Raw genomic sequence first — 14,093 nt, forward strand, 5'->3', positions numbered from 1 at the left:
GTTTAGTGTCAGGCAGTTCCAGCAGCTGGTCAGCCGGTGAAGCTGCTGTATGTGTATTTGAATCATGCAAATCAGTACAAGACAAGACAGGAAGTTAAAGAAAGTTCCTCAAGAAAAGGCTGAATTGCTGTTGTTGTGAGGTGCAGTGCTGATAACATTCAAGTCTCTCTCTCTCTCTCTCTCTCTCACTCACACTCACACACACACACACACACACACACACACACACACACACATACATTTGCACACTCATTTGGCATGCTTTGTAGTTAAATGCTATTTTTAGTGGTGTGCAATTATGCACATCAACAGCTCTCAGGAAGAGATGAGTTTATTAATATAGGTATGTGTCCTCCAGCCTGTGCGAGTCCTTTGTTATCTGTTGGTGTGTGTGCATCAGTGACAGAGAGCTGGCGGGACTGTAATTGGAGTGGGAATAGAAGAAGGGCCCCCGAGGGTCCCATGAGGCCCCTGGGCGACAGACTGTCCTCTGAATGTGACACACACATGCAAGTACAGAGGGCTCCCAGATGACTGACAAATTAGAGTATAAATGTCCTGGATAGTGCGTCATAACTGATACCCTTGACTTGACTATCCTTCACTCTGTCTGCCTGCTCCTGTTCTCCTGATTTCATTGTTTTCCATCATTTAGTCAAAGAAACATCAATCAAAATCGGTCTCAACACAAGGTGCAAGAATTGTGAGTCTTGTGCTCTTATGAATAGATATATAACTTAATTTAATCAGGGGGAACCAACTGGGACCAAAGCTTGGATTGGCTGTACTTTACTGTCATTACCTGATCAAAAAGAGAACAAAACTAGCAATTATTTACTCAAGGACAAAAAAACTGAAGGTGTGACCTGATGTAGTCTGTTCCACCTTTAAGGCGGATCAGTGGATTTTGTATTGAGTATAAGGTATTATCACAATATGTAACTGCAATGTGTAACTTTTTCAAATTACTATGTAAGTTACAGACACACCTTTCAGTTTCAAGTTACCCAGAACAAAGGTGGGAAATGAGTTCTCCCATGGGGGCACATAAGAAACTGGGACTGAACAAGAAGCTGAACTCAGTTCTTTAAAAGCTTATTGGTGCGGCCCTCTACAACAGTTTCTTATGTGGCACATTAGAAAAGTTCATTTCCCAGTGTGACACCTAAAAGTGTGATTGATGGCAAGGAAAGTGGAAAAAACTTGTGAGGAAGGAAAACTGATCATTTTTGTGTGGAGCAAACCACAACTAACTGGCAAACAAATAAAAACCAGAAAAAACCCCGCCAACTGAAGAAAAACGAAGAAAAGCATTGTGGAAGCTACTCATTTCAGGCCAAGGATGTAAACAGCCTTCTACCCAAGTGCATCACATGTGTGGCGCAGCTGACTAATCTTACTGGGGACACAGGCCAAAGTGGTGCTTGGAAACCCAACAACTCTTCTGAGAAAAGTGGGACAAACCTGGCATACAGTCTGAACCAGAGACACCATGACAGATTGAAAGTGCAACAAGGTAGTGCTAATGAAGCTTATAGCAAAGCAATATATTATGTTTTAATTTTAGCTTCCTCTTTAGTGCGCCATTGGCGCAAAATATTCTAGAACTACTGAGGTTCTTTAATTCATAAATGGGGTATCCAAGGGTTCTTGAAAATCCAAGTTTTAAAAGTGATGATGATTAGCATGGTATTAGTTTAAAAAATAATTTGGTAAAAAGGAAAAAAAAATCTAATTCTAAGAGAGCTATGACAGCATGCAGGGACTTAATCGTGTTGGCAGCAAGAAACCTAATTATTTAAAGCTTCTTATGCAGCTCCTCAGCATGAGTTGTAATAGCAACTTGATCATCTAACAAGATATGCAGGTGCAAGATGGGAAGGCTTTTATTTGAGCCCCTTATTTGACTGAAAGGAAAATTTAGAGGGTTTTTTCATGTGGGATCTGGTAGAGAGTATGTTATTACTCTTCTCTAGCTTCAGAGAGAGCTTAATTTTAATGAAAGCCTTCTGGAAAAAAAGAAAAATCAGATTTTAATTTTGGCAAAGCATTGTCAGTAGAGGTTCCAGATGGTAATAGCTATTACTAGTATACTATTTACTTATCAGTGAAATACAGATATACAAGAGACTATCTAGTATGTCTGCTGCAATATGACCAAAATAACCATATGTGTCATATACAAATACATGCATTTGTTTATTACACATACACTATACAATATATTTTGAAGTAGCCTTATGCAATATGTAATTGAAATGCTGACTTATAGGTTTAGTTGAAATTTCCATGAACCTTTTAGGAATTTTGGCCATTTTTATACAAAATCTCTTATTTTCAGAGGCTCAAAAGTTATTGGACAGTTTACTGACAGGTAGTTTCACAACCGGGTGAGAACCGTTCATTTGATATTTCATCAAAGATGAAGCAGACATCTATCTAACTGACTTCTATTTGAAGTTGATTTCAGTAGTTCAATTTATAGATTGCCACTGTAATTTTAAATATCATCCCCCTAAGAAATGTCAACACAGTTGAGGGAGGCTGTCACTTGGCTACAAAAAAAACTAAATAACCCAGTCAGAGAGAGAGAGAGCAAAAACTTTGGCAGTAGCCAAATCATCAATCTGGTAAATTGTTAAGAAAGAATGAATGCACTGGCCAGCAACACCAAAAGGCCTCAACAGTGTCTTTAGTAAGTAGGCATCATGCCAACAATGAGCTCTTGCAAGAGCCACACAAACCCATATATAAGAAATAAAAGAAAAGTTCTGTCTTTGGCCAGTTTTTGTGCATTTAGAATTTTTTTTTCATGGTCCAAGCATGCAGCATCATGTAAAATCTGTTTGTCACCATGAACACTGTTTTACAGACTCAAAATGCCTAAAATACATTTAATTAATCTAAAATTGCTTTAAAAGGTTTGACAGAGCATTTTTATTCAACATCTTCTGTAGCAGCAGTGTGTCAGCATCAGTGTGATTTGACCACATTGCATTTAAGTCATACTTGTAGTTATGTTTGTCATGAAATGTCAAAGTATTGGCTCTGTTACAGTGAAAGGCAAAACATAAGTACGTCCTGAAAAGACAACCTTTGGGGGGTAGATGTCTATACTTGACGTTCTGGCCTACTTTTTACACTTTACTGCTGATTCAGTTAATCATTCATTTTCACATAAAGCCTATTACATCAGTGGCGTGATAACTAAGGCGCATGATTTTTTTTTTTTTAAAGGCAGCTGTTCAGATTTTTGTTGAGCAAGCACAAAGCTAATATTATACACTGATTAAATCTCAGTTGCGTATATTAACAAATGATGCTTTCTCCTAAAATAGTATAGCCCCGAAGCAGCTTTAGAACTTTTAAGACTCATTAAAGCTACTGTCAAAATTCACAAGGTTCATTAAGAATTTTCTAATTGGATTTTAATAAGGAAAGATTTCATGCAAGTGGTTTCCTTGATCACTTGTTCCACTTGAATTTGCAGCGGTTTAAACCAATAACCCAAACAGTCCCAGCTTGATTTTCAGGTCTTAAGTTTGCTGCCTTCCACTGCTTATCAAAGTCCCCTTTCAGTTTGAGGTCAGAGATCCTCATAAATCTTCATGGTCGTAAACTACCTCTGCGAGATGTACATCTACTAGATTACGTTAGATTAGATTAGATGAAACATTAATGACTCCTTCAGGGGGAAGCGAGTCATTGCTTCAGCAAAGAATTGGATAGAGCAATAGATAAGAGGACATAAATAGTAATAGAGCAAATAAAGGGTAGAGGGATATGTTCGGAAATGCTAATGTGTCTCCTCTAAAACAATCTCTCAATTATATGGTCGTACTACGTCAAATTGAAAACTATCCATTTGCTTTATTCTCTGCACACTTTGGCTCAAAAACCTCAGAACCTGGCAGTAAGTGTTAGAGCAGGGTAGGGTTATAGCTAAACTAAATACACACACACACACACACACACACACACACACACACACACACACACACACACACACACACACACACACACAGTCAGACTTGACTTATCAGACCATGCTGATTAATTCTCTAATTAGTTATATACCATTAATTATGTACAAACTGTCTTAGGTCCAGCAGGATGTTGAATGTAGCTGAGTCACAGTTAGAGGAACTTGCTGCCCCCCCTGTTTTTATGAGAAATGCAGTATAATTGATAATAATGAATGAACCTGAGCATCAGGAAGTTTTTATTGATGAAGATGGCATTGCATATCATCACCATTAGCATTTGTTGTGGTAGTGATGGTGTAGAATCAACCTTAACCAGACGATAGACAAAGGTATTCAAAGGAAACTACAGAGAAATGTCATGTATAGTAAGTATTAGTTTAAAAAGATTTAAGGAAAGTGCAAACTACTAGTAAACAACAACTAGCAAAGAGCTGACACAGGCCCTGAGAGATGCATCTGTATTTTGTTTTTGGGTTTTTTTTGTTGTGTTTTTTTAACGAAAACCTCATCAGAAATGGTCTCAGTGCCATTTTTAAAAAGAAGGAGGAGAAAGGTACAACAGTGTCTACAGTCATCTGTAAAACCAATGAGACACTGTCATGGTTTGGGGCTATTTCTCCCAGTGGTGTCTGGGTTCTCATGAAAGCTGATGTAATTATGAAGGCAGAAAATACAAACTCATTTTTTCCTACAATCTGTATTTCTAGTACAGCATTGGTGTACTACTAGGAAATAGTTGCAACTTGAAAGTATGATTTCTATATAAAAATATATTTTATTTGCTTGCAAATATTTATACAATATGGTATTACAAATGTGGACACGATAATGTAGCATTAATTCCCATGGAGCCATATTTACAGCCAGGAGTATCCTGTCCGTGTCTATTAGTTTATGCCCCCAAGTGCAACAACTAGCTCCAAGCCACCTGAAGGAGTGGCAGCTATTACTCTGCAGACATCAGTTCAGTTGCTATAATTGAGGTTTCCGTCCTATAAGGCTGGAGAATAAAGTGCCTGCAGCATCCTGCCACAGTCACCCGTGCTCAAGTGTTTTTGACCATGTTACTATGAGTAAACAGGCTGCTGGTTTAGATTACACTGTCAGCTACACACTCTCAACAGAACTGCTGAAAGTCTATTTGCAAATTACATCTTATTTTTCACAATATTTGTATCTTTTTTGACTGGGTGTCTCCAAAAAGTATTACATGCACAAAAATATTCATTTTTAATCATAAGTGCTAAAATGCCCTAATTGTAAAATAGCTAAATTTAAATGTGAACATCTTTATCCTTTATGGTTCAGAAAATAAGTCTAACAAGATGAACATAAGAAAGCACACCAAATTAATTAATGTTGACATTAAGGTGAAAAACAAAACACAGACACAGATTAATATATGTAAATGTTGACACAGCACTTTTTTTCTTTCTTACTGCTCACTGAAAACTTCGTGCTTCATTCTAAACATTTTATCTGTCTCATATTCATGTTCAACTTGGAACCACTAGTTAGTTTAACACATGTGTCTTTGGACTCAGGCTGGAAGATAGAGTACCCATAGGAAACCCAGGGAAATGGGAAATGCAAACTCCACGCAGAAAGGCTCCCATGGGGTTGACTTGAGTTGTTTAGTTATAATTGTAAGAAGAAAGGTGGAGCATCCTCAAAACAGAATGACAAAGTGCTTATTGAGTGGAGGCTGGGGTGGATGGATGGGTCAACAAAATAAACTTTACTGATTATAGACATAAATAACAAATATTCGTTTTGTTACCAAAATAAATTCTAAATGTCAAGGATTGCTTATGGTCATACTCTATGACCATGATTACTTTATTACAAATTAACCCAACTGGTTTTGTGCTGAAACCTTAATTATGGTGTTATCACAAAAAACGTCTTGGGTTGAATAATTTTAGTTATCAGTCATCAAGATTGAACTGTTTCTGACACTTAATCAGTCTAATTTGAAGTGGAATTTAGAAAGCAAGAAATTGTTTAAAATTTTAGATTTGATTTTTGTAACAATTGTCTGCATTCACTTTCTTATTGTTGTTTGTTTAATAAAAACAAACAAGATTTTCTGCTGAACTTTTTAAAATGCCAAATATCCACCAAACTTTACATTTTCTAATTCCAGACTCTTACTTTTTAGTAGAGATGGACCGATCCGATATTACGTATCGGTATCGGTCCGATACTGACCCAAATTACTGGATCGGATATCGGCGAGAAATAAAAAATGTAATCCGATCCATTAAATATCAAAAAAGCACCTCACAAAACTTGCTACACGGCGTAACTCGGCTCATAGCCGTAGCACGTTGCAGCAGTATGCATCACGTGATAGAGCGGCTGTGTGTATTTGTAGCCTCACCAGCATTTCATCTCCGAGAAAGTTTTCCCAGAGAGAAGTAAAGCAAGTGTGTAAGTTCATCTCTGAATGTTTGTAAAGCATTCCCGCGTTAAGCTTAACAACCGATATATGGAGCGACTGCCTCTTCTTGCTGCTACTTCAATCATGAAACTGCTTAATGATCAGCTGATCGGCTTTTCTGTCGTGAGTCCGTCTCTCTTCTTTGTTTTTGGCCCACTTCTCACCAGAAAGAGGAAACCAGCAGCTGAACAACAGCAGCACGTTTAAGCTTGATAAGCTGTTGTTAGAATTTATTTAATATTACTTTCTAAACCAGGATCTTTTTCTACGTAGCTGACGGCTGGTAACTGTGCAGGGGCGGATCTAGCAAAGTTTAGCCAGGGGGCCCGATAGGGCATTAACAGGGAAAAGGGGGCACAAAGACATACTTTTCTTTCTTATTCTCATTTAAAATGTCTAGCTTTTAATAAATAATTATCTGACTCTTACACCCAAAGTTTTAATCTGATGTAAAATATATAGAAGTCATTACTGTATATAGTAACTGTTAAGTCTAATATTCCCTAGTAAGCTATAATACTTTTTCCTTTGGGAAAGTACCATCTGTGAATTCTGCAATTCTGTTGAAGAAAGATGTTGAATCTATTTAATTATTCTTGAAAAATAATTTATTTCTGCGCATTTTTCCCCTGCATCAAATTAAATTTGATTACATCGATTAAGCACCATGAGGTGGAGGGTGGTTCCCTATTTTTTTTTTTTTTTTTTGCTGGGAGTTTGCAACCCTATTAGTTAGGTTGCTTAATATTTCTGCTAAGTACTCTTTAAAATACCAGAATAGGGAGGATGGAGTAGGTTTAAGTTTATTAGATTGATCAGTGTTGCTGAACTATGAAATATTTTGGGCGCAGTGTATGTTTTATATACAGGTATAACAGAATAGCTTTAGTGTTGTTATTTATTTAAACTTGAGTATAAACTTATACAAAATGCAGCAACAAATATTAAAAAAACGTTTTATTGATTAAAAAACACACTATATCGGATTCATATCGGTATCGGCAGATATCCAAATTTATGATATCGGTATCGGACATAAAGTGGTATCGTGCCATCTCTACTTTTTAGTACCAAAAATCAGTCACAAGTATTATGATTTAAGAGTAAATTGTACACAATTTATGATGAGTTTCTATTTGTTAATTTATGGGCCTTTATTGTGAGCCAAAGATGAGATAAGAATTGCTTTTTTTTAAAGTAACACAACAATGGGCACAGTGTTTCTGAGCATCATAAAATACAAGGTGTGTGAAGGTCTACCTGTAGTTTAACCACCCGGTAACAGTGGACTCCTCTCAGATCAGTGTGGCCTCAGTATTGACGATATAACCCACACATACCCGAGGACACACTCACATTCTTGTGTACTGCTTTCCTGGGAGTTCATGGCCTCTAATAAAGTTAAGCCTCTTCTTATGAGTTCTCAGATATTTTAAAAGTTCCCAACTCTTATTCTAGTTTTACTGTCTAGGTGGAAGAGAAAGAATGAGAGAGGAAGGCAAGTCTAAAGATTATTTCACACTGCTGTCTTCATTTTCCCATGAGGCCTATTTTGTATTTTGTAACCGTGTGTGACTGTGTTTTAGCCTGATTCTCTTCGCTGAGTCCGTGTTATAGTGTGTGTGAACACCTACGCACATATGTGTGTTTGTACGGGGTGCGAAAGCGGCGGCAGTTTAGGGTCACAGAAGGAGATCCATTACGTCACCATGGCAGCCAGCCTTAATTACAGCTAACTATAGTTGGAGCAGAGGGAGCAGAAAAGGGAGAGAGAGCGACGGAGCAATGAGTGTAATTAAAAAGTCTATTTGAAACCATGAGATTATTATAGTGATGAGGTTTGTGTAATGGCTTGTACAATACACTGATTCATGTATCTCATTCTGTGCATGCAAACACTGAAAATATAAGCCTGTGCTCAATACATTACCCGCTCTGTGCCGAAGAATACGTGCCAATTAATAGTACTGGCCTATTTAAAGGTAACATCATGTAAAATAATCTCTAATTGCACTATTGATCCATTTTAGACTGATTCTTTTTTTTCTGATCAGCAGGCTAAAATGACCCTAAATTTGAATGTTGTTTGCCATGTTTTTTGTTACAGCTGTTAAATTAGTGTAATAACCACTATCTTTGCCGTAACTGAGTTGTCCTAAAGATTTCTATTCAGGATACTTTGAACATAAACATTGTCTCTTATAATCTCTATTTCTACTCACACTTCTAACTGATGGCTAATTTTTAGCTATCTTTATATTAAAAGCTTTTTATTACTGAAACAGGATCCGTTTCTAATTTGGTGAGAGTAATGGAAAAAGGAACAGAAAATTTGTAAAGAGAAATACATCTCAAACTTCTCACCAGTTAACAATATAGCCTTGAGGTTAGAGTCCCACACACCAGCACAAATCTCTGTCCTAATGAGGACACAGACGGGATCTTTCAGTTTTTATGTATTAACACAAATCAAAAATAATTATAATATATTTTATTTATTGGCACATTTAACCTCCTAAGACCCGAACTCTTCCACGACATGCATTTTAAATTTCTCTTTGATATTTGGGCATATTGGGGCCCAATGAATGTAAAAACAAAGAATTACCAGATTTTTTTTTTTTTTACCTTATTTTTATCCACATATTAGGATATTCGTTTAGAATTTTGATAGAACAGTAGCAGTATAATGTCCTCGTAAGTGGATATCACGCCCATGTAGAGCAAAATTTAGTATTTTGGTCTAAATAACCCAAAATGTGAAATCCACATATGTGGACGGCAGGTCCTAGGAGGTTAAAGACCCTCAAGGTCACCTTACATTATTACAACAAAATTTTAAAAAAAAGGTAAACAAAAATAAAAAGTATGTATGTACAAGTATGACAGTATAAAAGCTAAACGAAATAAAAAAATGGACTAAGACAGAAAAGTGATGAAGGGTATGCAATTCTGAATACATAGGTTTTAAGATGTGATTTAAAAACCGAGTTAATAGTGCGGAGATCTGGTGGAAGTGCATTCCAAAGTTTTGGTAGTCAGTCCCATTGTAGTCAGGTGAGCAGTTGGAACAGACAGAAGGGAAGCTGAAGAAAAGGGGAGTGTACGTAGGGGTGAGTACATGTGAAGAAGGTCAGGTAAATATGGAGGCGCAAGGTTTTTAAGTGCTCTTAAGTAAGAAGCAGGATCTTGAAATTGACTTGGAGGTGAACTGGAAGCCAATGAAGCTGTGTTAGAACAGGTGTTATATGTTCAGAAGATCAAATTTTTCATATAATATGAGCAGCTGTATTTTGAACTAACTGCAGTTTATGGGGAGGCTTATGAGGTAGACCATAGAGAAGAGAATTGCAGTAGTCTAAACTAGATGTGACAAAAGCAGTACAAATATGGCAGTACTGTTTGGAGAGAGTGAAGGATGAAGGCGGTTAATATTACGAGGATGAAAAGACCGAGTGATATTATTTATATATGTTGTGAAGGAAAGAGTGCTGTCGAAGATGATACCAAGACTCTTATCCTCAGGGGAAGGGGTGACAACAGCGTTATCAATGGATAATGAAAGACTTTGGTTAGAACTTTAGTCAGTTTTGATTTGGTGCCTATTAGAATAAATTCTGTTTTATTACCATAAAGTTTGAGAAAGTTATGAGTAAACCAAACCTTGATTTCACTTAAACAGTCAGAAATGGATGTGGGTGGGAGAGTAGCTGTGGGTTTGGAAGATAAATAGAGCTGGGTGTCATCTGTGTAGCAGTAAAAGTGGATATTATATGACAATGAGCCTAAACAGACTTCAAAGTTAATTACCCCAGTGAGTCTACTTTAGAAACATGAACAGGTAGAAACGGAGGCTGCAGTCTAGCTGCTCATCACTGCCTTTGTTTCTTGTTGAAGTTCAGGCTCTGGCTGCTGGGCTGGGGTCTTCATGCACTCAGCTTTAACATCACTCTGCTCTTGGCTAGCTTTGAGTTAGCATGCTATCTGTGCAGATGCTACTTAAACAATTAAAATTGTTCAAATTCAATTGTTCAATTGTTCAAATTCACAATCTCAGGTCAAGATCAAGGAAACAAAATCAGTAAAGATTATATTAGTCCAACTGTGTGACCCTTTGTAGAGACCTGTTACTTGGTTGGGAACAGCAAGTAAAAACTGTTCCCAACTGTTTCCACCACATACAGTCTCAACCATAAAATGTTGTATACCCAACTTTACATCGTATGTTAATATTTGTATTTAAATGGACATAGTTTTTTGAATTTGTTATTTATAGTAGAGTATTTTGCTTTGATTTTTCAAAATGACATGGAAACATATGCACAAGCCTACCTGTAGTTTAACAAATTACAGAATAAATGATTACAGAATTTGGAGAAAAGGTTTTGACATTTTAGCTTTAACTTACTCAAAAATGTGAACTTTTAAAATACTCACTAATTGATTTACTTACAGTCGATTAGTTTATTACTCAATTCAAGGGCTATTAAAGCACTTTAGCTCCAAATCCTCTTTCCTTTTCTTTTCGTTAGTACCTTAACCTCCTAAGACCCAGACTCTTCCACGACATTCATTTTTAATTTCTCTTTGATATTTGGGCATATTGGGGCCCGATGAATGTAAAAACAAAGAAATACCAGATTTTTTTTTTTAACCTTATTTTTGTTTTTAAGAAAAATAAGAGCCACATATGAGGATATTCGTTTAAAATTTTGTTAGAACAGTAGCAGTATAATGTCCTTGTAAGTGGATATCAGTCCCATGTAGAGCAAAATTGAGTATTTTAGTCTAAATAACCCAAAATGTGATGTCCACATATGTGGACGCCAGGTCCTAGGAGGTTAATGGATTGGATAATCAAGACCTTGGGAGACTCGCACTGAAACATTTTTACCCCTCATTCACTGGGAACCTGATTCTAAGGCACTTCCCAACTTTCGTTACACAGTTCAGCTGAAACAAGCTCGTACATGTGTCTTGTACTCTCTGTTAAACTCCTGTTTCTGTCTGAAAGGAAAATGAAACAACCTCAACCAGCATTTAGTGTTGTACAAGCAATATTTCAGCCTCACATTCAGACTCTCACATTTCCTAGAAAACTCATGTTCGAGATAATTAATTTCTTACATAAGCAGTCAGTTTGGTGTCTAGAGTATCTCTTTTCAAATATGATGGTTGTTCCTTTTCTGGGCCTCTTTGATTTCCCAAATCAGCATTGCTTCCTGGCCAGAATGTGCACATCATCATTGTTGAGAGTCAAGAGTCGGGGCCGGAGGTGTAGACAGCAGAGTTGTGGCCCGACGAGGTAGCTCTTCTGTTTTGCGCTTAACCAACAGTTGTTTGGTTTCCCCAGTGTATGATTCACAGCAATCCTGTTGGCACTGAGGGCAAGTCAGAGAGATGTGATTGTTTTGTAGCCTTAACAGACTGAATGTTTGGAAGATGCTTTTGGTGTGTGTTGTGAGTAGAGTGCAGCATGTTGGTGCTCATGATTCAATGCACCTTGGATTACCGGTCTTCAGTACAGAAGTGATCCAAATGGCCTTCATGTGTGAACTGGCGACTGTGGGAACAAGTAAGGATTTGACTCAGTGAGGATTTCTTTATTAAGACATTGAAAAGGTTCAAAAATACACTTTGTTCTACAAATAAACTGAGTTAGAGTTAACTTTGAAGGTTGACTTAGTCAGTCTTAACTACCTCAAGTGTCAAGGATGGAAAGAGTGATCAGACAGTTTTTACTGAAGAACCGATAAATACTATGCTGGTAGTGTGGAGTATAAATGGAATTTTAATAAGACTTTTTAATCTAACATTGAGTCCAGTCAAGTAAGCGTGGATCATCGTTTTAACGATGTCCCAGGTATCAGTGCAGACTTTTATTTCCATAAGTGAGTATGACAGCCTTTTAAAACTCATCTCTGTTCAACCATCTTCCTACATCTTGCTACACTTATACATTTGCACACACACACACACACACACACACACACACACACACACACACACACACACACACACACACACAGACCTGACGATAATGCTCACACATTGTCAGTGATGACATTTCCGTTTTTGTTTCTTTCCTAATTAGCAGTCTCTCCGCTCGTCTGGTGCACCGTCCGCCAATCGGCAGAGTCCGCTCATTACCCAGGGGTTTATTTCAGGGTCTTTGTCAAATGGAGAGTGAAAGTGACAGCTCAATCTAACCTCAGCAATAAGCCTCGCATGGTCGCCTCCTCACTGCTGGTAGAGGGTTCAGCTTGGCTATCATCGAGGGGCACACCGGATGGTACTCTGAAGCTAATTGAAATGCCACCCTGTTCTTTCTTTTCATGTCTTTTCTTTCTTTATCTGCTTCTATTTTCCCCTCTTAGTTCTGGATGTCTGCCTTGGCCATCACTATCCCAGTGCCCTCCGGAGCCTTCATGCCAGTATTTGTCATTGGTAAGAAGTAAATGACTACATGTGTTTGTGTGTGTAAAGGGACAGAAGAAACCCAACCCTAGGTTTAACCCTACTCTACAGGATTACGTTTGTGTAATTTAACATACAGTGGGGCAAAAAAGTATTTAGTCAGCCACCGATTGTGCAAGTTCCCCCACTTAAAATGATGACAGAGGTCAGTAATTTGCACCAGAGGTACACTTCAACTGTGAGAGACAGAATGTGAAAAAAAAATCCATGAATTCACATGGTAGGATTTGTAAAGAATTTATTCGTAAATTAGGGTGGAAAATAAGTATTTGGTCAATAACAAAAATACAACTCAATACTTTGTAACATAACCTTTGTTGGCAATAACAGAGGTCAAACGTTTACTATAGGTCTTTACCAGGTTTGCACACACAGTAGCTGGTATTTTGGCCCATTCCTCCATGCAGATCTTCTCGAGAGCAGTGATGTTTTGGGGCTGTCGCCGAGCAACACGGACTTTCAACTCCCGCCACAGATTTTCTATGGGGTTGAGGTCTGGAGACTGGCTAGGCCACTCCAGGACTTTCAAATGCTTCTTACGGAGCCACTCCTTTGTTGCCCGGGCGCTGTGTTTTGGATCATTGTCATGTTGGAAGACCCAGCCTCGTTTCATCGTCAAAGTTCTCACTGATGGAAGGAGGTTTTGGCTCAAAATCTCACGATACATGGCCCCATTCATTCTGTCCTTAACACAGATCAGTCGTCCTGTCCCCTTGGCAGAAAAACAGCCCCATAGCATGATGTTTCCACCCCCATGCTTCACAGTAGGTATGGTGTTCTTGGGATGCAACTCAGTATTCTGCTTCCTCCAAACTCGACGAGTTGAGTTTATACCAAAAAGTTCTACTTTGGTTTCATCTGACCACATGACATTCTCCCAATCCTCTGCTGTATCATCCATGTGCTCTCTGGCAAACTTCAGACGGGCCTGGACATGCACTGGCTTCAGCAGCGGAACACGTCTGGCACTGCGGGATTTGATTCCCTGCCGTTGTAGTGTGTTACTGATGGTGACCTTTGTTACTTTGGTCCCAGCTCTCTGCAGGTCATTCACCAGGTCCCCCCGTGTGGTTCTGGGATCTTTGCTCACCGTTCTCATGATCATTTTGACCCCACGGGATGAGATCTTGCGTGGAGCCCCAGATCGAGGGAGATTATCAGTGGTCTTGTATGTCTTCCATTTTCTG

The 14,093-nt window shown here is 38.1% G+C and overlaps 1 protein-coding gene across 5 annotated transcripts in view; it reads left to right on the plus strand.

Moving 5' to 3' along the window:
• LOC147313991 (chloride channel protein 2-like) overlaps nucleotides 1-14,093 on the plus strand; it is a 190,858-nt gene that overhangs the window by 121,024 nt on the left and 55,741 nt on the right. For all 5 annotated transcript variants that reach the window (XM_086260743.1, XM_086260747.1, XM_086260744.1 and 2 more), the window contains one exon: nucleotides 12,807-12,876. In XM_086260743.1, coding sequence (XP_086116869.1) covers nucleotides 12,807-12,876 — 70 coding nt within the window. The remainder of the gene's footprint in view (nucleotides 1-12,806; nucleotides 12,877-14,093) is intronic.

Source organism: Aulonocara sp. 'chitande type north' Nkhata Bay, linkage group LG14 (genome assembly GCF_057382095.1).
Source record: "Aulonocara sp. 'chitande type north' Nkhata Bay isolate Kocher_YH1m ecotype deep benthic linkage group LG14, A_spYH_male_GT1.1, whole genome shotgun sequence".
Taxonomy (NCBI): domain Eukaryota; kingdom Metazoa; phylum Chordata; class Actinopteri; order Cichliformes; family Cichlidae; genus Aulonocara; species Aulonocara sp. 'chitande type north' Nkhata Bay.